General features: G+C 45.4%; 1 protein-coding gene across 9 annotated transcripts in view; it reads left to right on the top strand.

Annotated features, from left to right (window-relative positions):
* The window catches only part of sox5 (SRY-box transcription factor 5), a 247,941-nt gene that overhangs the window by 175,932 nt on the left and 45,545 nt on the right, over positions 1–26,464 (top strand). For all 9 annotated transcript variants that reach the window (XM_028570609.1, XM_028570608.1, XM_028570607.1 and 6 more), the window contains 2 exons: positions 3,173–3,401; positions 26,064–26,150. In XM_028570609.1, coding sequence (XP_028426410.1) covers positions 3,173–3,401; positions 26,064–26,150 — 316 coding nt within the window. The remainder of the gene's footprint in view (positions 1–3,172; positions 3,402–26,063; positions 26,151–26,464) is intronic.

The following is a 26,464-nucleotide window of genomic DNA, read 5'->3' as shown; positions in this document are numbered from 1 at the left end:
TGCCAGCCTGCCACATCCAGTGCATATAAATACATATATGCAGGCACTTACACATTAACACACACACACACACACACACACACACCTACAGGCTATGTGCACTCACAGTGTCACACATATACGCACAGAAATGGCAAAATAAAATAAATAAACCTGCTCACACGCATGCACCGAGAGCAGGGCATGAACGTTTACACTTTCCAGAGTTTCTGTTTGTACTTATGAATAAATGCATGTTGATGAGAAAAAGTTTTTGCAAGCCGAGTTATTGCAGGAGCACGTGGCTGCGCAGTGAGTGACACCCGTTTACAATAGAGGAATCTGTCTTGTGTCTTGTCTTTAAGATCCCTCTGTCTTGAACTTTGCAAATCGCCGGGGTAAGAATGTCAGCAGGGCACATGGATTATCATTATATGCCGGGAGGTTGATGGGGGGGATCATAAGCCATTTAAGTTGCCTCTGGGATAAGGCTGTCTGTCTGACTCCACACATAAAAAATGTCACGGGCCCTAATTTAGCAGATCTTTGAAGAAACCTCGGCTCCCTGCTAATTCCCCTTGATTGGGAAATGACCTTCATTGTTGGACGCGGCGAGATGACATCTCCCTGGCAGATTTTTCGACCGAGCAAAGAGATCAGACAACCACCCCGCACCCCCCCGTATTCTTGTTCTGTTTGTTTTGTTTGCGCGACATCTTTCTCGAAAGAAAGAGTGCGGCTGTTTTAAGTAGGCGCTGGATTAGATAAATGGGATGTGACAGGTGTGACCGCTGCCTTCAAGATGCCTGCCTCTCTCTCTCTTTTTCTCTCTTTCTCCATGTATCTGTCAACTCTCTCTCTCTCTCTCTCTCTCATTTCCTCTCTCTCTCTCATTTCCTCTAATGCCATCACCTCTCTTTCTCTCTTTTGCTCTTTTTCTTTCTTTCTTTCTTTCTTTCTTTCATTGACTTCTACCCACTTACACTCCTTCTCTCCCTCTGTCTCGTTGCATTTGCATGTCGCTGATGCAACTCGTAATCACAAAGCCGCTCATTTGAAGTCTGAATTTCCCTAATCTGAAGAACAGGAGAGGGTGAAGGAAAAGAAATGGAAAGGAGGAAAGACAGGATCAGGTCGAGCCGTCACTAGGTCAGGTGGTGAGCGGAGAAGAGTAAAGTCTTTCAAGAGCTTTAAGATCACAAGACACGTCCCCCGCCAGCGCAGCACAGCCCTCTGCCAGTGTGTTAGGAGCCTCCACAGCAACTGGTTGACACCTCATCAGCGCGTCATATATATATATATATATATATATATATATATATATATATATATATATATATATATATACATATATACACACTGTTGAAGCCATAGCATCGCTGTCACACTCTGTCCCTCCGTTACAATGCATGTGCAAGCGCACCAAGGAGAGAATTAGTGAATTATTGAGCGTGCTGACTTATTCAGAGTGTTGAAACACACAGTGCCAGAGAGGGAGGGAGGGAGAGAGAGAGAGAGAGAGAGAGAGTCAGGGGAGGGTAGAAAGTGATAATGGTCGGCTGTACCTCTCATACTGTGTTTGGATATTATATCTATATATATATAGATATAATAGAACCTGGGGTCATCTGGGTTCTAGATGACTACATTGTGGACTGTGATCTCAGTATGAAGTTCCACTTCCACCAGCAGCCCGCGAGTTAATGATTTAAAAAAAAAAAAAAAAAAAAAAAAAAAAAATCTCCGCCCAAATACACTGTATTGTCATTAATGCAGCTGGAACGTACAGTGCTAACCACAGCGACACACAGACAAAGAGAAGTATGTGTGTGTGTCCCAGGTGGCGTGCTCCATATTGTAGTTGGATGAGCCAAAGAATAACCATGTGGACCATTGACCCCCCGCGTCTACCAAGAGCTGAGCTGACGGACTGACTCACTTGTTTCTGTGATTAAAGAGCACAACACACACCTGAAGACACCTGTGCGTGCATGTAGGAGGATAGTGTACGCGCCCGAGTGGCTGTCGGTGCATTCGAAGCACGTCACTCGTCTATATGTGCATGTGTGGCAAACGGGCAGTGTGTGTTCTCTTCTGAAGCTGACGCTGTCCTCCTTCTCAGTGTCACTGTTGATTGGGCTTAGCCGGCATTAGGTCTATCATGCGGGCTATCCTAACAAACAAGTGTTTTATTTGGTTAAAGATTAAGGTGTTAGACGTTACTTACCAGTCAGCTGCTGTCGTGTTTTTTTTTCTTTCTTTTCTTACTGTTCATTCATCCAACTTCATCAAAGTTGAATCATTCATGGTCATTTAAAAGATGACAATAGCTTAAAGATCCCCATCCCTAAGTTTTAAGACAAGTCCAATTACTTTATTAGAAAAGAGTGCAATTTTTTTCACAATCAGGACTTCAACTTTGTGTACGTTTTTTATGAGAGGATTATGATTCCCAAACGTCGTCACACTTAATATTGTGACTGTGTAAACTTTAGACACAAGACAGTAGGATGATTATTCCGCATGACAGCTTGGCGAAAGCCACAGAGCTGTATATATTAAATGTTTTTATCATGCTGATTGTTGTTTTTGTCGTTCCTTTCATAAATTTATGGAAATGATTTGACACCTCTCCAAAGCGTTGTTTTGGGATTTTTGTGATTTTCCTGTTTGATGGAGTTGCATCCTCAGCATTAATTGTCACCAATTGTAGGAAAAATGTAGCGCAGCGCTAAAAACTTGGGCTTGGGCTTTGGTGCAGCAGCGTTGGACGTCCCTCAAAGCCGAGCCGTTGAAGGCTTTGTAATGAAGAGATTGAATGACTCTTAAGAGTGCGCGGAGTCTTTCTGCTGTTGTTTCATGTGCTCGTTCTGTCAAGTACATCCAAGTCAGTCAAATGCAGATTTCCGAGGATGTGAGAGAGACAGAAGAAGAAGAAGTGTGCCCTAACTTGAGATAACTGGCCAGGGATGACAGTTGGTTGCAGTGAGCTATGAGAAGCGGAGATGGAGAGAATAAAGAGAGCAAGAAAAGGAGAGGATGGAGATAATGAAGGTTGTATGCCAGCTCCTCCTCCGCCTCCTTCTCCTTTTTTTCCGCCCGGTTTGTTTATTTATGTCTTAAAGTTTAGGTCATTTTTGAATCGAGTAATTTACCTCTGCCTTTCCCTTCTCCCTCCTTCTTTCCCTTCCAGGAGCGGGACTGCACTAAAGGAAGCTCTCTGAGTCCTTACCCCCAGCACAATGCTACCTCACCGGGCAAAGAGGATGGCGGAGGCGGAGGCGGAGGGCGGCCCTGCGGCGACGGGGGCTCCGCCACAGGTACCCTGGGGACCCCCGAGAGACGCAAGGGCAGCCTGGCAGACGTGGTGGACACACTGAAACAACGCAAGATGGAGGAGTTGATCAAGAACGAGCCAGAAGGTCAGTGATGAAAGGGGACGCCTGTGCGGCCAGATGTGTGATCCGCAACTCCCCGCCATCTCTCTGGCACCGCGCCGCTCTTTTATCACACTCTGTTGTCCCTTCTCTCGTTTCTGTCTTGTTTTCTCTCTATCATTCTCCCTCTCTGCTATGAACCCACACACACTCAGATGAGAGGCGAGCCTTTGTTTCTCCAGCACACAGACAGACGGCATCAGCTGTTTGGGCCTATTGTCCACCATGCTTTGCATATCTACCACAACCTGACAAATAATGTGTGTGTGTGTGTCTGTGTGTGTTTGTGTTCATGTGTGTGTAGTGTATGCCGGAGTGTGTGAAAAGCCTGACTGCTTCACAAAACTCCCTTAACCCTTAAAGGTTAGATGTTTCCCGGCATTACATTTCAAAGGAGGGACGCTCACATTATCTTTCTGCTGAAAGATCAATGTTAAATGCATCTTATCACCTTTCCTTCTACCTTTGTAACCTTTGGGATAACTCTCTCACCCCTCAGACAAAGATTTTGCACACTGTTGAAGACACTAAACCAGATTTTTGCCCAGGGCTACATAGCTTAGCTTGATTAGCTCCCACATTTCATTCACAAATTTAGCCTCGGGTTAACAGTTGGAGTCAAGAGATAAAATTAGCCCATGGCCAGCTCTAATTTGTCAATGGGCAGATACATGGGGGCTTAAGTCACTATGAGACGCATGTGATAGTGATAATGTGATAAGGAGATTACCAACAGGTGTCCGTCTGATGGGATAGTATGAACAACATTGTGCTTTATTGGTGGAGGATTCCTTTCCTGTGCTACACAGGGAGGTCAGTGTAGAGCTGGGCAATATATCGATATTGTGATATGAGACTAGATATTGTTTTAGATTTTGGATATTGTAATATGTCATAAGTGTTGTCTTTTCCTGGTTTGAAAGGCTGCATTACAGTAAAGTGATGTCATTTTCTGAACTTACCAGACTGTTGTAACTGTTCTATTATTTGCCTTTACCCACTTAGTCATTATATCCACATTACTGATGATTATTTATCAAAATCTCATTGTGTAAATATTTTGTGAAAGCACTGATAGTCAACACTACAATATCATTGCAGTATTGATATCGAGGTATTTGGTAAAAAATATTGTGATATTTGATTTTCTCCATATGGCCCAGCCCTAGGTCAGTGTCAGTTAAAACATAGCAGAGCAGATCAGAGGTTTTCATGGGTCCAAATTTCTGTGGTAACCTACCCGAGCCCAACATGCATAAATATATATATATATATATATATATATATATATTAAACCTGATTCAAAGGGGACATGAGCAAAGTTGGATCTCGACACGAACAGACCCAAGGATAACTGGCAGACATTTAGGCATTTTTAGACATTGACATTTCTTTTTCATTGACAGTGACAAAGACATTTTGGCAGTTAAGACCTCAATGGCAGATGCATGCTATATATCAACCACTAGATCTTCTTATACACTTCCACGTTCCCCTTTTAGCTTCTTAATCCACCACTGCTGTGCGCTGAGATTTCTATTCAAACATCTCTGAACTGTGTGCAGCCTGTATGACACCATGCCCAAAATGTGAAAGAAACAGTGCAGCAGTACAGTGTGTATTTGTCTTTTAAGTGTAGGTGTTCATGTGTTGGTGTGTGTTCCCGCAGTACATCAACAGGCTTTCATTTCAAGCTGCGATGTGCTAACCTTATTTTCCAGGCTTTTCTGTAAGGTTTTTAAAGCGGCCGAAACTGCTGGTCAGCTCTCACCGTCGTATGGGTTGTTTTTATTCCAGTCGATAAACAGGCCTGTTGTGGCACATTTTACAAAGAAAAAAGAAAAATGAAAGAAAGAAAAGAAAAAAAAAACTGGGCTGTTTGTCGAGCTGAGCTGTAATTGAGGTGTGTTTTGGGTTGTTCGCTGCTTCGCTGGACCTCGTGAACTGGCTGCACAAGAAAAGAATAAAACCAACAATAATGGATCTTTATGAGTCAGCCAGCGCAGAAAAAGAGCGAGAGAAGGGGAGAGGGAGATGTAAAGACAGAAGGAGGACGAGAAAAGTGAAGGAGAGAAAGAGCAGTGTCTTCACAGACCCCATTAGCGGAGTGCCACAGTGGTGCGGCTTCCAAACCAACCCGGAGCATTATCTGCCCTACGTTTAAATGAAAAGCGCTAACAAAAGGCCCCAGTGCCTCCAGACCCAGCACACACATACGCACACAAAAACCCAGGCCAAGCAAGAGAGAAAGGAAGAAAGAAAAGAGAGTAAAGGAAGAAAAGGGATGCTGATAAAAGATGAAGAGAGGCAGAGGGAAATGGAGAGGGAGGAGGGGGGGGAACCACGAGGGGCGGTATTGAACGCGAGATAGAAATCCCTTTTTTGTGCCCGGCTAGCTATTGTTTGGCTGTGTGACTCACAAAGGCCATTAGCAGCAAACAGCAGGTTGGGATGAAAATTTAATGAAGGCTTTAATCATTATGAAAGGCCTGGAATATTACTGCTCTCTTTCTCTCTGTTTTACACACACACACACACACACACACACACACACACACACACACAAGCTTGCACACTGCTTCCAGCTGGATCAATGACACAAACACACACACACACACACACACAGAGTGTAGGAGCATTAACACTAGGAGGGATGTGATAAGGGGCCAAAGACACAAAATGGTCCGAAAACGATAAACATCTCAAAACAGAATGAGAAGCTCGACTTATCGAAGGCAAGCCCTGAGCTAGACATTCACACATACACACACACACACACACACACACACACACACACACACACACACACACACACACACACACACACAGAGACAATCACACAAGAATGGCTTAAGTTAGAAAGATATAGTTCTGCGTCTGTGGCTAGTGTTGCTCTACTTAGGCTAGATGAATGAAGCATGGTAGATACTAGGTCAGTGTGCGTGTATGTGTGTGTGTGTGCTTTTGGGAGCACGTATACTTGTGTGTGTGTGTGTATTTGCATATGTATTTGTGACAGTGCACTCGTGTGTGTGTTATGGGAAGGATTGCATTTTGCATGCAAGGTGTGTTTGTGTGTGTTGGCCTCTAATAAATGACTAGCCATGTTGTCCCCCATGGCCTGGCCCAACCGTGCTCCACCGCTCTCCTGCTCTCTCCATTCATCTCCTGTCTTACTACACTGGCCACCTGCTACCCTGGAGATACACACTCACTCTCTCTCTCTCTCACACACACACACACACACACACACACACACACACACACACACACACACGCTAGCTTCCGTCTTCAATAACTACTTCAGGATTGAAAAGGAGGAAGAGCGAAGATAAGAATTACATGACACTGCCGTGTGTGTGTGTGTGTGTGTGTGTGTGTGTGTGTGTGTGTGTGTGTGTGTGTGTGTGTGTGCGCGTGCGCGCGCGTGTGCATGTGCATGCATGCATGTGTTTGAATGTGTGTTTGTCTGCTAGGCGAGTGGCTCGTGCTGGAGTGTGTGTGTGTGTCATTACGTGGAATAATGAGTGCAAAGCGTCGCGGGAGGTGCGGGGTCGAGAGGAGAGCCGGTGCTAAAACCCGGCTGCACATACACACCTGTACAGCTGAACACACATACACACCTGTACACATCCTTTGGACTTGCCATTTAACCCCTCGTGACCCTGGTGGCACAGAGCAAGGCCTAGTGATAATCTATTAGCCCAGCAGTGGAAAAAGACATGTACCTGATAGATAGATAGATAGATAGATATTATAAACTGCAGAATGAAAGAGGAGAAAAATGAGGGAAATTAAAAGGAGGAGAAACATCACTAAATGGGGCACAGATGTTCCCATCGGCCCCTCGAGTGGTGCCTCCACTGCCCTGGACTTGCACCAGACACTCAGCCTCATTCCTCTCCTCTCCTCTCCTCTCGCTGTGTGAGCAGTGGAGTGACGGATGGGAGTACAGTTTCCCCTCTCTGGCCATTACCCCATCTGTGGGGGGATGGCAGGAGGAGGCGGGTCAGCTACTGTCTTTCTCAACCCCTCAATTGGGCAAGTTTCAAGATGCAGGGAAGAAAGAGTTATATTATACCTGCATAAAGGTCCTGAACATACGGTTTTTGGCTGAGCTGAAGGAGTCGAGGTGGACTGAGTTTTTTGGTCCGGAGGTTTCCCCGAAAGGCAGTTGGCGTTCCCTGTACAAGCTGCCCGTTGAAAAGCGGGCAGCCGACCTCCAATGGAGGATTGTGCATGGGGCTATAGCTATAAACAGATACAGAGCGCACATCGATCCCGAGCTAGGGGAGGGATGTATTTTTTGTCACGAGGTGGAAACTTTAGCACATTTGTTTGTCCAATGTCCTCGGTTGGCAGATCTGTTGGGTGTTCTTAAAAGGTGGGTGCAGGGTTTTGGAGAGGTTTTTTCTTTGGACTTTGGAAGCACAAAAGGACAGTTCACATTTTACTGAATTTTTTGTTTGCAACGGCAAAACTGGCCATCTGGCTTACGCGCAGGAACCGGACTCAGGGAGCTGGAAGTGTGGAGCCAGTACCGGTGCTGGAAGGTCTGGTCCAGGCCCGATTGAGGGTGGAACATGCTTACTACAAGATGATGGACAATTTGCTGGTTTTTAGTGGTTTGTGGGCTGTGAGGGGAGTGTTATGCTCTGTGGGGGAGGAGGGAGAGTTGGTGGTTAGTTTTTGATTGGAAAAAAGCACAAAGTTTATATTGATAGTATTTGGTTTTTAATGTTTGTTTAGTTTTTGGTTTCTTTTTCTTTGTTTGTGTCTGTTGATTTTCTGTGACTGTGAATCTTATCTGGAAATGGTCCAATAAAGGGACTTTAAAAACCAAAACCTCTCCTCTCCTCTCCTCTCCTCTCCACTCCTCTCCACTCCTCTCCACTCCACTCCTCTCCTCTCCCTCCCCCCCCCTGTCTCACAGTGAGTGCCAGCTGAGCTCCATCTCTGGACCCGTCTGTTGACCCTCTGCTACCCAGCTACAGCTACCCGTCACTGGGGCTCCATGGCCTCTGGGACTTTTTATGTTCTTTCTTTTTTTTCAGTGTAAGGTCTGGAATAAACACGGGTCCTCAATTGGAATTGTGTTTCTACTGTTTACATCTTTTTTAGCTGAATAAACCTTAAGACATTGCATTTGGCCTAAATCCCCTTATGTGCAGAGTTGCCAGTTGCAATAGACATTTTATTATTATAAAATAAAAAAACATCATCAGTGTTCCTCCGTTTTCTGGACTCCCGGTGTCAACACCTTCAATTCAGTTCAATTTTATTTATAGTATCAAATCATAACAGAGTTATCTCGAGACACTTTACAGATAGAGTAGGTCTAGACCACACTCTTTAAATTCCAAAACCCCAACAATTACAGTAATTCCCTCAAGAGCAAGCATTAGCAGTGGCTGTTGCGACATTGGCGAGGAAGAAACCTCGGCAGACCCAGACTCTTGGTAGGCGGTGTCTGACGGGGCCGGTTGGGGGTGTGATGAACAGTGGCAAATAATAGTTACATTAAAGATAATGGAACAGTGACTTCGAAGGTAGTTGTGGAAGTTCATGTCATAAAAAAAAGTTCTGTGAAAAAAACTGTGATAGAAATGTGTATTGATTCAGCAGCCACCACCATTTTCTGAATTGATGAGATCACAATTAAACTTCTTTAAAGTCTGATCTTAACAATTATTTTGTCCTACCCTAAAAAGAAAAGACAAACGCATTCAAATTGCCCACTTTCCAGGGTCAACAAATGGCAATATTCTTGTTGCTTTACTGAGCCGTTGTGCAGCTCTGGGGTCAGACCCTGGCCTTTATACCGCACGGCCTTGACCTGAACACACGCGCAGGGAAACAAGAGACACACTCATGCCTTCACAGCCTCGCGGGCGCACACACGCTCACGCACATTATGCAGGTTTATAGCTGCGCGCGGCAACCTTGAGGTCAACCAGAATGGTGTTTTTATGGCTGAGCGTACTCGCTGCTCCAAGGCACTGGTTTCCATACCGAAAATGCCAACTCAATGACAGATGTCACACAACACACACACACACACACACACACACACACACACACAGGCACATGCTCACACATGCACGCACAGCACTTCATCTATTTTCAAGGCAGGGAGGGAACCCAGGGCTTGCTTTTAGAGAGCACTGAGGCATTTTATAGGACAGCACTTAGGCGAGGCTATTGTGCCACACAAGCACACAGTGGCCGGAGCTCCCTCACGCCTCCGTACACTCCAATAGGTGACAATGGGAAGGGCGGATACATTCTGCCAAGAAGAAGGAGAGAGAGAAAGAGAAAAAAAGAAAAAAAGAGCCGGAGAAGTGGAGGGATCGAGGCAGTCCCTGGTTCATCCGTACATCAGTCCACCCCCTCCTTCACTTTGCCTAATCCTTCCACTGCTCTGCTATCTGGGGGGTTATTTCAAACATACACACACACACACACACACACACACTATAAACATCAACAATGGTATATACAACCCTTGCAAGTCATCACATGGACCTGTGACTTTTAGGCACAGATCCCTAAGGGGAATGTGTGGACTGCAACACAGATACACACACACACACACACACACACACACACACACACACACACACACACACAGCAGCAGTAGCAGCAGGTTCACAGCCCTAGCGTGGGAGCGGGCGAACGTCTTTATGTGATTTCCACCCTTTGTCGGTAATTAGTTAGTTGTATAAATTAACATGAGGTGCAGCAGGACTCTCACAGCCATTGTTTGTTGCGATCATTCTTCTCGCGCTGGGAAAAGGAAGGCGAATGAAACGAAACAGAGGGGGAGGTTGAAAGAGAGAATTGTTTTTTTTTAATTCACTACAAGCGAAAAAAGAAAGTTCAGGGAAGCCAGAAAAAGCAAGATTTTGTCCTGTTTGCCAATTAAAGGGCTCCAAATACACGGTCGGCATTCGCTAAAGAGAAGTTGACATCATTCTTATGAGACTAACTCTGCCTTGAACTTCTTCCGAAGGAGATCTGAACTCCAAGAGTTGTTTTTTTATGCTACCCCTCCTATCCTGTGACCTGGCAGAGAAAAAGAAAACCTTCGGTGGTGAAATTCAAACATTCTTTGCTCAGAAAGATCACCGTTTTGAAAAAGAAAAGGGCAAGCTTTCGCACCAATAAAACTCACTTTGAAGCAGACGAAGAGCTCGAGCTTCATGTTGCTTATGTAAAAAAAAAAAAAAAAAAAAAAAAAAATAACAGTTCCTTTTTATTTGTCATTCTTCCCGGTTATCCGAGTGTCAGTTAACTTCGCCGCGTTGGTAGTAGACAGAGAAAAAATCATCGCGGACATGGCTTACAATTCAAATCGAGTCAATTTGGTTTTTTCTTTTTTCTTTTGTGGCATGAGAAACAGGCAACGTCATGGGGCGAACCTGAGGCCTATTGTGGGGCAGGCCATTGTTGGCTCGATGAAAGGCGCATTCAAGTCACTTTTCTTATTGAATTGTTTTGCGTCTGCTTTTCAACGTGGCATTCTCTCTCCACCCTTGCGCGAGACAATCAGTGGGGATGAAACTCCTTTCTACCATTCTTCCCAGTCCAGATGAGCGATATTAAGGAGATGAATAGTGTGTGTGTGTGTGTGTGTGTGTGTGTGTGTGTGTGTGTGTGTGTGTGTGAATATGTGTGTTTTTGGGGGGAAAAGCAGTGCCCCAGCTTTTGTCCAACACATGAGCATAAAGGGGCTTAGAGAGAGGAGAGAGGGTCCTATGGTTTTCCTGATTTTTGTGTGTGTGTGTGTCTGTGTGTGTCACTGGCCTCCCGGCGCGGCATTAACTTAAGGACAAAGGCCTGAGGTTCATGAATCAGCCAGGGCTTCCATAGCGTAGCTATTGTGACCCACCCACACTGTCCTACAGTACAGTGTGTGAATGTGTGTATGTTTCTGTGTGTGTTGGTACCTGGTGAGGAGGCAGGTAGGAGGAGTATTTATGTGTGAATTTTCCGCATTTCCTGTGTGTCATACAATTATATGAATATGTTTGAGTGTCTCTGTGTGTAAGTGTGTATTGGTGTGAGTCAGATTGTCCCACATAAAGGCCTCCTGTCACCGACTCCCAAATGTTATACAGGCCCCAGTGTGTTGGCATCCACCCATTCACTTCCATTCAGCGCCATGTCCCATGACCAAATCAGTGGAATCCATGATTTATCTATTCAGCTTTCTCATAAACTCTCTTCATTTGCACGCCCTGTTGTTGTTTTTCTTCTATTTCTGTGATTTTCCTTTCTCGGTCTTTTCTCCCATTCCCATGGAGAGACAGAGGAATGTTTTTATGCTGCAAAATGGCTGCAAGATGAATGCATTTTGTGCAAAGTGCGGCCGATTTTTTTTCTTCCCTCAATTACTTTATCAAAAGGATATGTAATGCAGCTGAAAAATCTTCAAACTTTTCATTGAGGCACTTAAGCAACAAAAACACTCATTGTGGAAAGGAATTGCTTCCTGGAGGTCTACCAGTTTTCAAACAGCCAGACGACTGCACCCTCAAACACTTTTACTTCAGAAGAAGAGTTGTCAAGTTTGCGAATAACTTAAATTAAGTATAATCTTCCATTAATGAGTTTACTGACACACCAGCAGTTACTTTGTGAGTAGGTGGAAGTCACATTTTGGAATAACTAACACGCTTGATTTTACATCTTGACATAGTGCCATAGCAAAATATAAAAGGCTATTATTTTGCTGCGAGCTTTCTATACATTTCTATTAACATTCAAATATTATAGTGTGTGTGTGTGTGTGTGTGTGTGTGTGTGTGTGTGTGTGTGTGTGTGTGTGTGTGTGTGTGTGTGTTTTACCTACAGTATGGTTTTCCAAAAGTGAACTTATCTCCAGGAAAATATGAGGAAATTATACACCCGTAAAATAAAGAACAATTTCTTATATGTTAATATGTTTGTTCCATGTGTCAATATACACAGAGCAACCACAAACCAATACAGGAAATAGAGCTTAGTAAAACATAAGCAAATTAACCAGGCTAAACAGGTCTAGCTGTGATAACAGGCATGGCAGGTTGATCATATTCAAGCAAATTTCTTCACCTCCAGATAAAAGTGACTTCACCTATTGTGATGCATATGTGCATCTACAGTACATATTTGCATGCATTTGCTTATGTGTTTATGTGACCTATATAAACAGGTCCCATACCGTAGGTGCACATCCACAATTGTATGGCAGCTTCATGGCAGCATGTGGGCTTACTGTAGGCTATAATGTACTTTAAATAGACTTTAAGTAAGCTCTGTGTTAGAGCTTATTAGCTGTGGAGATTGAGCTTGTATGTGTGCATCTCCATGCCCTAATGTTAATGTGTGTGTGTGTGTGTGTGTGTGTGTGTGTGTGTGTGTGTGTGTGTGTGTGTGTGTGTGTGTGACAGAGACTACACCCCAGTTTCCCCTGTATAATCCATGTAGGCTTGTGTGCAAAGCCGCAAAATCTTCTTAGGACAGTTTTACATCTCAGCTCCAACACACACATCGGAGCTGTAGCCCCCTATCACCTATGTCAGCAGTGTCCAGCGCAGGATTTAAGGCCTGACATGGATGCCTGAGTGGAAGCGCAGGATTGGTGTGTACAGTATCGCTGCATAGCTCTTCTTAGATTGTCTGCACACATGGCAGTAAAAAGACTCATACGCAGTATGTCGCCCCGCTCGTGATGACGAACGCACCAGCTTGTGTGACCTGACCGAGGAGCTACCCATGATGCCTCAGGGATAGCGAATGGACACGTGCCAACGATCCACGTAATCATCGCCCACGGGCCACCCTTACTGTTTCCGCTCCCTCTTGTATAACAGATATCAAGATGGTGTCCATACTGTCTGTGTAGCTTTAGCACCTCAGTCAGTCAGAGAGCAACAAGTCAGTCAACTAGTTACTCAGTCTTTCAATAGGTCGGCCGGTCAGCGAGGGAGGAAGCCAGCCCCGCAATGCATCAGCCTTGGCTTGGCAAGAATTCAGCTACTCGGACATCTATTCACTCAGCCGGTCCGTCAACCAGTCACTGTGTCAGTCTTTAAAGCCACAGGGTCTATATTAATTAACCTCTGGCTTGCTGGTCAGAGGGCGGGTCCCACAGATGAAGTGCTGGTGTCTGTGTTGTCAGCCTCGGGGGGCGTGACCCCAAGCCCACAGCGCGCCCCGGCCTTATTTGAGCCAGATGTTGGGAGACAAGCATTCCCAGCAGCCCCCCTCTCCTCTCCTCTCCTCTCCTCTCCTCTCCTCTCCTCTCCGCTGCATTCTTTTTCATTCGCTGCTGCTCGGCCATCAGCAGCCACTCATGTCGGAGCTCTGATGCTCCTCTGGATGGATCGCTGCTGTACTGCTCTGTCCGCCTGTCTGCTCCCCCCTAATCCCTCTTTCTCCAACCGTCCTTCTCTCTTCTCTCTCTTTCCCTGTGGGATCCCTCTATCCATCCATTCACCTCTCCCCTCCCTTCCCTCTGTTTTCACCCCACCCTCCTTGTTTGGCCCACTGCCCCTTTCCGCTTCGCTCAGGGGAAAGAGTGCCGTGTGTGTGTTGCCTGGCAGCATGCCTGCTCTCATCGCCCCCCCCCCCCCAACCCCTTTTCTCCTACCTCATTCTTTCTCTTTCCCTCTCATTCCTTGCTTTCCATCCTCGCCCTACCCTTGCTTCTGTTTCTCTCCTCTGCCACCTTTCCCTCCATCCTTCTCCTCCTACCTCCTTTTGTCCCCCTCACTCTCTCCACCTGCTTATAATCACTCGCCCCTCACATCTCTTTCACTCCCGGGCCTCCATTCATATTCACTGTCACACTCTCTCCATCTCTTTCCCTCCTCCCTCCTCCTCCTGTCCCTCCCTCCCTCATCTCTTCCTCGGCTGGGCTCAGGAGCAGTGAACAGGTGTTGTCTTCTTTTGATTTGGGTGCGTTCGGATTAATGCTGTCAGCTCAGCTGTTAAAACAACTGCCACCGCCAGATGCCAGTCAGTTTGGGGCTGGAGCTGTCACCTACACACACAAACACACAAACACACACACACACACACACACACACACACAAACATACGCACAGTCAGATGCAGACATGCACATACAGGGCACGCACGCGCACACACACACACACACACACACACACACACACACACACACACACACACACACACACACACACACACACACACACAGGGCCTCTTGGCTCATTGTCTCATTGTAATACCGACAAAGCAAATCAGCTGCTGTACGCCAGTGTTGTCTGTAACCCAGGTGTGTGTTTCTGTAGCCTCTCCAAAACATCCCCGTCAGTGGGTTTAAAAGGGACATTATGACATGATACTACAGTGATCATCAATAGATAGTCAGAGTTGCTATAGACTCACCTAGACAATTAGTCCATTATTTAAAGGGGCCTTATTGCAGGACTTAAGTATTCTCTCTGAATGATGGATTTGCTTCTGTATTTAGCGAGTAAACCTCCAATAAGTCTTGTTTGTATAAGCTTGGCCTGTAACAGTGTTTGCTGTTGAAAAAAAACTCTCCATTCCTAAGGCAACACATGATTTCCACATCTCCACCTTCACCCTCCCTCCCTCCCTCCGTCCCTCCCTCCCTCCGTCCCTTCTTACACTGCTCACACTCATTTTCTTACATTCCTCATCCCTCTTTGCTTCATTTTAAAGTGTTGCCGTTAAACTTTCACCTTATGCATCTACGATCTGTGTCTGCCTGCGTCACCATTTCTTTGGCACAGATTACCTTCCTGTGCTCACAGACATTTTCTGGTTGCTTAGATTCAGAAAAATGTGAATCCTTGTTAAAATGTGTGAGTAAAATGATGATTAACTATGAATATCAAAGATCAGCAGTGTGTAAGTGGTGTGTAACAGCACTATTTAAGGCTCCTTTACATGTGGGCGGAGTTTGCAAGGTTTCCTGTCTGTCTGTGTGCATGTGTGTATGGGTGTCAGATGGTGGGTAGTGGGGCTTCCAAATGGTGATGCTGGTTTATGGGTCCATTTTATACAGAAACACATTTATGGACACAAAGTATTGAAGGAAACATTCCACAATACATCTTTTCCTTCTGGCAGATTTTTTATCTATCTTTATTTCTCTCTTTGTCTTCATGTCTGTCTCTCTCTCTCTCTCTCTCTCTCTCTCTCTCTCTCTCTCTCTCTCTCTCTCTCTCGCGCTTGCTTTCACTGTTTCTCCCTCTCACAAATTGAACTCATGTACTCATGTTTGTTTGCAAGCCTCACACTAGACAGTCTTGTGATGCTGGTTCAAGGAGCCGTCCACACTGAGACACTGGACACTTGTTTGTAAGGTCATGTCGGTTTGTCTGACACGCTCTTACACCCAAAAGCACACACACCCAACACGCTCTATAACATTGAGCCCTCTGTCCAGCTCTCCCTGGACCCCCCCACCCCCGGTATCATTTTACCATGTGAAAACACGGGCTAACTGGATTGTGCCCTGGTTTGGATCACGCCCTCCTCCTCTGTTTTGTTGGTTCGTTTAGTTACGCTAACGAGGCTATGGCCAAGGTTATCATACCCGACTGTAGTCTCCTGTCTCTTCTGAGCCAAACGTTGTTAAGACAGTTAGCCCCCTCACAGAGTCATGGGTGTCTTGTTGGAAGAATGGTGGGGGGGGAGGCGCGGCGCAGGAAAAGTGGCTCAAAGACAGACAGGAATGTTTAGGAAGAAAAGAAGTAGTGATGCATTGAGAGAACTTGGTCGGAGAGGAGTTGAAGTCAAAGATTGTATGATGTTTATCAACAAAGGCAATATAAGTGTAATTGAATTGACACAGTTAACTTGTTCTGATAAAGATATGATGCTGGACTGATTTGATAAACATCCTAATTATTCATTACTTGCTGTAACTTTTTCCGATGGTGTGAGCATTTATGTTTTAATTAGTGTTTTGGTTGATATGACAATCAAATTTAGACTTGGAGCATATTGAATTTGAATGTGCCGACTGCACTTTTGATCAGTTTTGAGCTCCAATTGGCACCTCTCCAGTGAGTTAAAGCCATATTGATCTTGAATCTACCAATAAGTGGGCATGCTAACAACATTTTTGAAAGAGTTTATTAATGCTAGAAGAAAGTGGATAATCACAATCGGAGAAAGGGCTTGAAATTGACACATCACTGTGCACATATTAAATGACAAATGTTCACACTAGTGCAATCATTGAATAAAAAACTCTGTTGATGAAAGGGGTAGTTTAGAGAGTTGGAATTGCACATCCCTAAAGTTGGGAATTTACACGGAATGAAAAATGAAAAAGAGGGTTAGACGTCGACATGAGCAAATAATTGGAGCACAGTGATTGCTAAGGCTCCAACAGGTCAGACACACACACACACACACACACACACACACACACACACACACACACACATGCTAGTCAGCAGAGCATTCCAGTGCTGTTTGGACTGTTGTTGCCATTGGTCTAATGGTTCTCACATGTCTGTTGCCCTATCTTTGAGCAGCACGCAGGACAATGTGGGTTATTCTTAAGGCTTTACAACGCACTCTGTCTCAGGCCGATCGGAGCACAGATGGAACAAACCTTCACACATAAAGACAAACGACAGAAAGAGTAACAGACAGAGAGAGGATATCAAGACTCAAACAGACACATAAATGGAGGGAGAAGTGTGTGCGTCTGTTTGTGCTTGTCAACAGCGTCCGTGTTAACTGGAATAGGCGGGTCCCGCCTCCGCCGTCCGGCAAAGCAAAGCCACTCTCAAGCCAAGCCAACTGTCAATCAAACAGCCAACACAGGGCCAAAACTATGATAGCATTCGAAATAACAGTCTTTACCCATCAGTCTCACATGCACACCAAACACACACAAGCGCAGGGGAGGTTAAAGTCACAACTCAGCCCTGTTTGAATAGGCTTCCAACATGCAAAGCAACATTAGTGTATCAGGAGTGTCTTGCTGTTCTGTCTGTCTCTCTGCCATTGCTTTGACAGGCAGACGAAAAATGTCACGGCTCACAAGAGAAAACGCTGAACTCTGTGTGTGTGTGTGTGTGTGTGTGTGTGTGTGTGTGTGTGTGTGTGTGTGTGTGTGTGTGTGTGTGTGTGTGTGTGTGTGTGTGTGTGTGTGTGTGTGTGTGCGTGCGCGCGCGTTCCGTCTGTCTCCAGCATAGTTACTGCGTGGGTCCGTTCCCCTCCTATACATGGAAGGCCCAATACACAATGTCTTCTTTTGTTGTCACGTTAAAGTGATGCAATAAAGCTGTGCAGTGACAAGGACGGCCTGGGGGCTGCCGCATTGACAGACACATTGAGTGTGTGTGTGTGTGTGTGTGTGTGTGTGTGTGTGTGTGTGTGTGTGTGTGTGTGTGTGTGTGTGTGTGTGTGTGTGTGTGTGTGTGTGTGTGTGTAGTGCAGACAAGAGCACTGAAGAGGGGTTATTGCCACGAGACAGATTGCAAGTGTCATTTTCCATTACAGCTGCCTGAGCCACTGTGTACGACACACTTACACACACACAGATACACAACGATACACATGCCTTAGCCTACTTCAACAGGATGCTTTTGACAGGGAGAGATGTGCGTGCATTAAAAGAGTGCTGGCCCAGAGTATTTACCCCCTCCTCACTCTGACATCAGGTTGAGGAAGCAGAATCTGCAGACACACTTTTTTCTGTGTTTTTTTTGGTGATTTAAAAAAACAAACAAATTGGCTTGTCTTATTGGTTGATTCACAGGTCAGTGATATGAAGATGAGATTTTTCTATGAAAATAAAGATTTCATGAGTTTGTAAATTAATTACATAGAAGTGTTGCTGGAAACCCAATTTCCATGCTGTAGTTGGTAGATGACGTCATGCATCTACGTTGGTTGAGAAAACTCTCTTGGGCTTATGTCTCGAAACATATCAGATCATGTAAAAAAAAAAAAAAAAAAAAAAAAAAAGTAAACCGGTGCTTTTCTTACTTTACATTCAGGAGATACAAGGCTTTCACCTGACAGCAGCATCAGGATACAATGTAATTGTCAGAGTAGCCGTTCAAAGGATCCTCAGTGAATACAGTTTTAAATACAGCATGACCAATTGTTGCGTGAGAACCTCCATTATCTATTCAAAAGTCCCTCATGAGGCTATGTTTGTTAACCCAGGCAATTAGCGGGCAGTATGTGGTGGTTATCAGTACCACTGTTGACACTTGGTCTCGTCCCTGTAAAGTATGAAGCAGTAAAATGAAAATGGGATCTGCGTTCGGTCCCATAGCTTGTCCCTAATAAGGTGCAGTGGCAGCGGCTATCAGGGGCCGGGCTGAATTAGTCCGCAGCAGATTCAAATGTCTAGATGCTATCAAACACCATTTAATGATAATGGAAGTCACAGAGGCAATTGGAAAATGGTGTGTGTGTGCGTGTGTGTGTGGATGTGTGTGCGTGAGTGAGTGAGAGAGTGAAAGGAACGTTTCTCTGTCTCCCGCAAAAACACTGCATTAAGATAGCATCGCTAATTTCTCCAGCTCGGCACAAAAACAACATGCAGAGGAGGGGAGAGAGCGAGCGAGAGAGAAGAAGAAAAACAACAAGCACCCGAGCGAAATGAAACAACAAGGAAAGTTTTTCCGCGACTTTCTCGAATTCCGCTCCAGATTTTGCCCTTCATCGTTCTTTCACAATGTCGCGCCCTCTCCGCTGCTATTTCTGACTGCCAGTGTGTGGATCTGGCTCGCTGAGATTTCATGCCAGTGTAAAAATTGGCTGAGGGTTTGGTTCAAATCAAATTGGACATAAGCACCCACAACACCATCTGTTAGGGAAAGGCAGTGGAGTGAAGGGCAGAACTCTGTATTCAGATAAATGGATTTTCAATTTATTAAATTGTTGACTGACACCCTTGTAAATGTTCGCTTTATGTGCTGCGGCCTATTCTTAGAACGCCACATTTAATGGAAACATGTTGCTATACATCGATGCAATCCCTAATATTAGACTGAAAAAAAGGATCTCACTACATCTGTTGTTTTGTGTGAGCTCAATTCCTTTTTTTATCCTTTTTTTGGTAGCACAGTGGCCTCACATTTACATGAGAGGGGAAAAAAAAAGCTAATTTGTCATTTTTTTTTTTTTTAAGCTTTTTTCCCCAAAAAACTTCATCTCGCTTTAAAAAGACAAAAATAAAGCCCTCTCTCTGGTTAGTCTTTAGGTGTTTTGGCAAGTGATATTGCGTGTGTGCGATTTCTGAACAGGTGTGTTGCCCCGAAATGTGTTTAGAAACGCATCTGCGATTGTCACAGTACTTTAGGGGAGGACCATATGTCCCTTGTTGCTTCACCCAAAAACTTACTTTGCACGATGAATAACAAGTCTCTTAACTCTCAGAATTTGATGTCATTTAGCTTGAGTTTGTGAGTGTGTGCCAAATACTTTCTGTGTGTGTGTGTGTGTGTGTGTGTGTGTGGGTGTGTGGGTGTGTGGGTGTGTGGGTGTGTGGGTGTGCGTGCGTGCGTGCGTGCGTGCGTGCGTGCGTGCGTGTGTGTGAGAGAGTGAAAGGGTCCCCTTAGCCTGCCTAGTGGTCCGGGTGTTTATTAATAACTAAAGTTGGAGCAGCTTCTGAATTAAAAGTCACTGTAGACCTTGAGATCAACCGGGGACTGAGTCTAACACACACACACACACACACACACACACACACACAGTATAATATATTAATACACATTCTCTGTTTCTTTCTCATTGCGATCCTCTGATTCAAGGGGAAACTGGGAGCACTGGGAGGGCTATAAAGTAAGGAGGAGGAGGAGAGGGATCTTAGTGTTTACACAGAGGCCCGGCCACCGCGGCAACTGTTGCCAAGCGCTGTTCTCCCCAACAACCAGCCAGTAATTGGTACTGTTAGCGGCTAACCTTGCGGAGGTGGTGGTGCGAGGTGGGCTTGGACAAAAAGCTTTTTGATACATCTCCCTCTCAATCTCTTTTCTCCTCTCTCAACTTGCCGTATAGTGCCCCTGTTTTTGTTTTTTTCTTTTTTTGGGGAAAACGTGCCAAGATTTGCCCATAATCTTGGCACAGCCCCCTTCGCTTTGGAAACGATTGGACCGTCTTTAGAAGGAATCGATGAAAATGTGTCCAGACACATGGCCCAGCTCAACCAGACATGAATTGATCATCAAAATATCAACATCATCATTTCGTAATGGAGTGTGTTGGTGCCTTCAGTGCGAGGGGAATAGCCAGACTGAAAAGCAGAAGCTGCGGTATCAAGAGAGTGTAAATAAGTGAGGAGTTGTATTCCAAATTCTGCCTTTTTCTTTTTCTTTTTTTTTTCTGAAGTTTCTTTGAGCGTCTCCATAATGCAGATGATCCAGTCTGTTGAAGTTGTAACATCTTACTACTAGAAGACTTAAGTTACCTCATAATATTAAAGTAACATTTATTAAGACTTAAGCAAGTATTCATTACAGCAGGGACGGTTGCTGCATTGGGTGATGCGCTAAGACAATTGTATAGCATAGTTTAGCACAGCTTTGGGCCACCTTGAGTGCACCATGTGCAGGTGTGTTTGCCTGCACAGCTATGTCTGCAGCCTCAAAGCGGCACAAATGTTTCTTTCTCCTACTGTCTGTAAGCCAGATTAAAGGTTCAGAAAAACGTGGACAGACCTAATTGGTATCTATTGTTTACCACGAAGAATTCCTACCAAATTTTGACCGTAATTCAGTTAAGATAACCTGCTTAAGGTGTTAACATGACCGTTATAATCTAATCTTTAGATCACATGTAAGCATGCTCTCTCTGTCTCTGTCTCTGTCTCTGTCATGGCCGACAGCGAATGTGTTTTCACCCCAGAAGTCAGCACACACGTCTCCTCTATCGCTCTCTCTCTCTCTCTCTCTCTCTCTCTCTCTCTCTCTCTCTCTCTCTCTCTCTCTCTCTCTCTCTCTCTCTCTCTCTCTCTCTCTCTCTGTTACTTCTTCCTTCCATCTCAATACTTCAGTGTTCAGGGTGGCAGTCTTAGACAAACTCCACCAGTGCTTGTATAATTGCTTATTCAATGCTGACCCCTGCTCAGTTTGGGAGGGAGGAGGGTGAAGGAGGAGAACGGAGAAGGAAAAGGGGGGAGGAAGAGTGTGGGGGGAGGGGAGGGGAGGGGGGGGGTAGCTGGAGCCCTCAACATGGCTGCCAAGGCCCGAGTCAATGTGGAGCCTGTTTTTCGGGATATAAGGGCCGTCCACGAGTCCCAAGCCAGGGCCCTTTCCTGTGGGCCGTGCTCCTCCTCCTCCTTTTCCTCGTCTTCGTCCTCCTCCTTCATCCTCCGCCCTCCTCTGAGCCCGGCTGGACCTGGCGCTGGCACAGAGGTCCCTTTGTTGTGCACCCGAGGGCTCGGGCTCTCTCTTTCCACAACCCCCACCCCCCTTCCTCCTCCTCTTCCTCACCATCCCTCCCTCCCAGGCTTCACAAATATGAGATAATAGGAAAAATAGAGCTGGCCGCTTGTGGTGACTCAGGGCAAAACGTCTGAGTGAAAAATAGAAAGTGAGTGAGAAAGAGAAGAGAGAGAGAGATGGTATTGTTTGTGAGGCTGGTCGGGGCGAGCTGGACTGAAGTTGAGTCTCCTCTTTCTCTCTCTCTCTCTCTCTCTCTCTCTCTCTCTCTCTCTCTCTCTCTCTCTCTCTCTCTCTCTCTCTCTCTCTCTCTCTCCAGCAGCTTCTGAACCAAAAGCTCACTGTGGATCCAAAATCCGGATGGGGGCTCGCTCTAACACATGCGCACACACACACACACACATGCACACACGCAAACACACACACACAGTTTTTCTCTCTCTCTCTCTCTCTCGGCAGGTGGACGGGGTTGTTTTGGCTCGGCTGCAGGGCAGCAGCTTGACTCCGTTTGAGCCAATGAGCCAAGATAATAGCCGACGATTCCAGAGTTATTGTCAGCGTTTTTCCCCCCTCTGCTTTTCCCAGAATCCTTCTCGCCGCCGTGCGGGATCGGAATGGGAACGTCACCCTCAGATGAATTAATGTGCTTCCCTATGAAAATACAACAAGCGCTATTCACTGTCGTACGTTCAAAACCAGACAGTCAAAACAAGGATGGATGGTTTTTCAAAAGTTTTTAATAATATAAATATTGTATATCCAGTGCAAACATCATATAGCTTTAATTAGGAGCTGGAACAAGCTGACACATAATACAAATGTTTGAAATAATAGGATTTTTCCAACCTTAAAGCTACTTAAGAGCGAAAAGAAAGGGGGGAATCTGCATTTCAAGGGGTTAACATGTACACACACACACACACTCCTTTACCGTCCTGTGTGCCTTACACTTCCTCTCTCCCCTTTCTTCTGTTCATTTCCTCACCCATTCATTTTTGTCAAGGGGGAGGCGGGTAACCTTCCTCACCCTCAGCTTCCAACACCCCACCCTGAAAATATGCGGCCCACACCCCTGCGTGGGCACCAAACTCCACCCGCTTACCTCACAGAACACACACACACACACGTCCTATACGTCAGAAAAACAGGGAGTAGCTACACTGATTTTCGTGGAAAGTGTTGTGCTGTCCTCCTTTATTATGTGATGTTTGGCCTTAATTGGCAGTAGTAGACGCTTGCTATGTTTCCATCCGACTGTCAAGTTTTTGTGAAAAAAAAGAACACTTTTGAAATACTGCAGACCATGAAATCAGGTGCATTTCCATCTAGTTGGCCTGAAGCGAATGAATCCTTGAATGTGAGAGAAGTGGAAAGAGTCTTTCAAGAGTTGATTTGCATCAAGCAGGTTGTTATTGTTGTGCAGTGTCAGGTAATGGTGGTCATATTTCCTGTTCTTATATAAAGATGAAAACAAGGAAATGCAGTTTGAAAGTATCCTAATGCACTAACAGCCATGATGGGAAGCTAATGCGTAAAAGAGGGTAGGACAGTTTTTGTGAGGTCACAGTTTCAGGATACCCAAACACATCTTTTAACCGATGCACACGCTTGTGTGTGTATGTGTGTGTTTATCATGGGTGACAGTGAGGGTTCATTTCCCATAGTGTTCACCACATCAATCAACATCTCACTAAAAGCTGCAGCATGCCAACTCTTCTTCTCTTCCCCTCTTTTTCTCTCTTCTCCCCTCCACTCCTCTTGCCTATTTCCTTCCATTTTGCCATCCGCCACACAATGAAAAAGCCTCTTGGCTTTTATTAATAGTTAAAGTGGCCCCGGCCTGTCACTGGGGACAATAACTGCAGCCCTGTTAATAAATAAAAATAATAACTAGGAGATGGAGACAGAGAGGGAGTGCAATGGAAAGAGAACAGGCGACACTGCCATTTGTTGTTCCCTCTCACTTGTCAAAGCTCTTTGGCTTAAAAGCCTCTGTCATTGTTGAGGGAGAGATGAGAGTGAGAGACAGAGAGAAGGGGGGAGAGAGAAGGGGAGCGCCAGGGGCTAATAGCACCTGTTGGGGTGATGGTGAGACAGCTGTCAGGGGGGGGGTACACAGGAGCACACTCTTTCTTCTACTCTTTCTTCCTCTCTACGCGTGTTTCTTTCCGAACCTCCCTGTTATTGCAACAGATTCTTCATCTGTCTCAGTCTTCCTCCCGCCTTCACCCCACTGCTAACCTATTCCCTGAAGGCTACGGTGCCTTCTGACAGAAAGCACTAGGGCACATCAGGGGACGCAGCGCTGAAACTGACTAACTGGGCTGAGTGCTAGCGTCCGAAAAAAAAAAAAAAAAAAAAAATGCAAGGACACACCAGCCAGAGTCCAAGGACGGGTGGAAGGATTTTAAAAAGCAAGAGTGAGGGATGAGAAATAGAAAGAACGAGACGTGGACCGCCTCGAAGTGCAGCATTGATCTTTCGCGACATACAGTGTGTGTGTGTGTGTGTGTGTGTGTGTGTGTGTGTGTGTGCGCCCAACGGAGCGTGAGTGCTCTAGTATTGAAGCCAGAGGACCTGATTCAGGCCTCTGGGGAGGCTGCAGGCACACACACACACACACACACACACTGAGGTACAGTATGTAGGACACGCTGCAATGCTTTGCGTGTCCCCACTCTCTTGCATGTATCCTTGTTTGTCCGTGATCATGTGTCATTTGAAATCCTGAAAATCTCCTGGTGGTTTCTCATCCTCATCTCGCCACGCCATCGCAGGAAGAAATAAATAGAGCGATGAAGGGGAAAGAAAGAATGACGTTTGGGCGAAGCACTGCTTTTTGTGTTTTGGATGATGGTTAAAAGTACTCAGATTTTGTTGTTGAGTGTGGCGGCTGTGTGTGTGTGCGCGTTCATGTCTCACTTAATAGTGGTGGAGAAAACATGCTAAGCTGTTCAGCTCAACACACTGGACATCTCTTGCTCTCTCTCTCTCTCTCTCTTTCACTGTGGGAAGCATTAGTGTGTGTGTGTGTGTGTGTGCGCGCGCGCGCATGTGTACGTGCGTAGGTGTTGGTGAAGCTATCTCATACCAGTGAGATTAAGACCTTTTTTTTCTTAAATCATTATAGAGAAAAAAAACATTCCAGGAACATACAAACTTTTTGCCTGCCATCGGCAGTTACCAATGTTTACGCGTCTGTGTGTGCAGCTATATATACCGCGTGGGCTCATTCAAGTGTATGTGTTGTGCATGCATGTGTGTTTTGCGGGTGTTTGTGCATTCAAGTGTGTGTGTTTGTGTTGGCTGATAGGGTTAATCTCCCCACTCAAAGTGTAAAACCTCTTTCCTTAGCAAGGCCTTGCATCCCAAGTGCAGATGGCTCCCAGTAAACAGAGTACTCTCTCTCTCTCTCTCTCTCTCTCTCACCCTTTTGCTTCACACTTTCATTCTCCCTTTCTGTCTGATCATTTCCCTCGTTCCTCTTTGTTCATGTCAATAACAGTCAACAGGGTGGCTGAGTTGATGGCAGCATGTGTATATGTGTACATGCGTGTGTGTGTGTGTGTGTGTGTGAGATCGCTATTAGCGCATAGATGTACACACATGCAGGGTTGAATCTCTGCATGCGTTTGCTCTCTTGTGTGACATTTCCATTCCCCCCCACTGTGTGTGTGTGTATGTGCGTGCGTGCGTGCGTAGATCCATGTGTGAGTGCGACCATGGTTAGGATTGTAATTAATGATCCTGCAGGTTCGTGTGCACATGTGTGTGTTGTGCAGGGGTTGGTGTGTGTAAGGGTTGGTGGAGTGTGTGTTGAAAACAAAGCACTAGCTGATAATGTGTCCATTGTGGCAGGTGCATTAAGGCCCTCTTTGTCTCAGGGCCCACAGGGCTAATGATTCTCTAGCAGCAGGTAAGAGGGAAAAAGCCTCTCTCTTTCTCTCCCTCTCTCCTCTCCACTTGTTTCTCTCTTTATCTTGCGTTGCCTCTCTCGCTATTTTCCCTTTTGCTCACTTTGTTTTTGTTCTTCGGATTTCCTCTCTTTCGATTATCAGCTTCTATTTCCACCTTTCTCTCCCACCCTCTCTCTCCCTCTCTCTCCTGCTGATGCGGCCATTAGGCTGAGCTGCCGCTGCCTTTATTACAGCAAATGGACTTTAAATGAGCTTTATTGTCATATTGGCCAGCCAACTGAATCCCTCTCTCTCTCTTTCCTCTGCCCCCACCCTCCCCCTCCCCTAAACAGAGGCCCCCAGCATTGAGAGGCTGTTGTCAAAGGACTGGAAGGATAAACTTTTGGCCATGGGCTCAGGGCACATCGGGGAAATTAAAGGTATGGTACAACTAAACAATGACAGAAGTAAACTTAAGTGAGCTCAATGCAATTAACCCTTTGAACTTAATAAGATGCATCTCCGATGTCCATTGAGGAAAAAAGTCCAAAAAGTCCATAAATCTACTGAAAAACCTTAAAAAAATACTTTTTTAAAACTTCATATCTTGACGCATAATCAAAAGAGATCCAGGTGGTTGTTGTCTGTATCCATGGTAACAGTGCAGAACTGCTAGTGGCTAATGCAATATGACTTTTCATGGTGCAGAGTCACCAAAATGCAATCAGATATATAGCAGACTAAAAAGAATAAA

Source organism: Perca flavescens, chromosome 23, assembly GCF_004354835.1.
Source record: "Perca flavescens isolate YP-PL-M2 chromosome 23, PFLA_1.0, whole genome shotgun sequence".
In the NCBI taxonomy this organism is placed as follows: domain Eukaryota; kingdom Metazoa; phylum Chordata; class Actinopteri; order Perciformes; family Percidae; genus Perca; species Perca flavescens.
The sequence above is the reverse complement of the archived record's forward strand: the minus strand, read 5'-3'. Positions and strand labels throughout refer to the sequence as shown.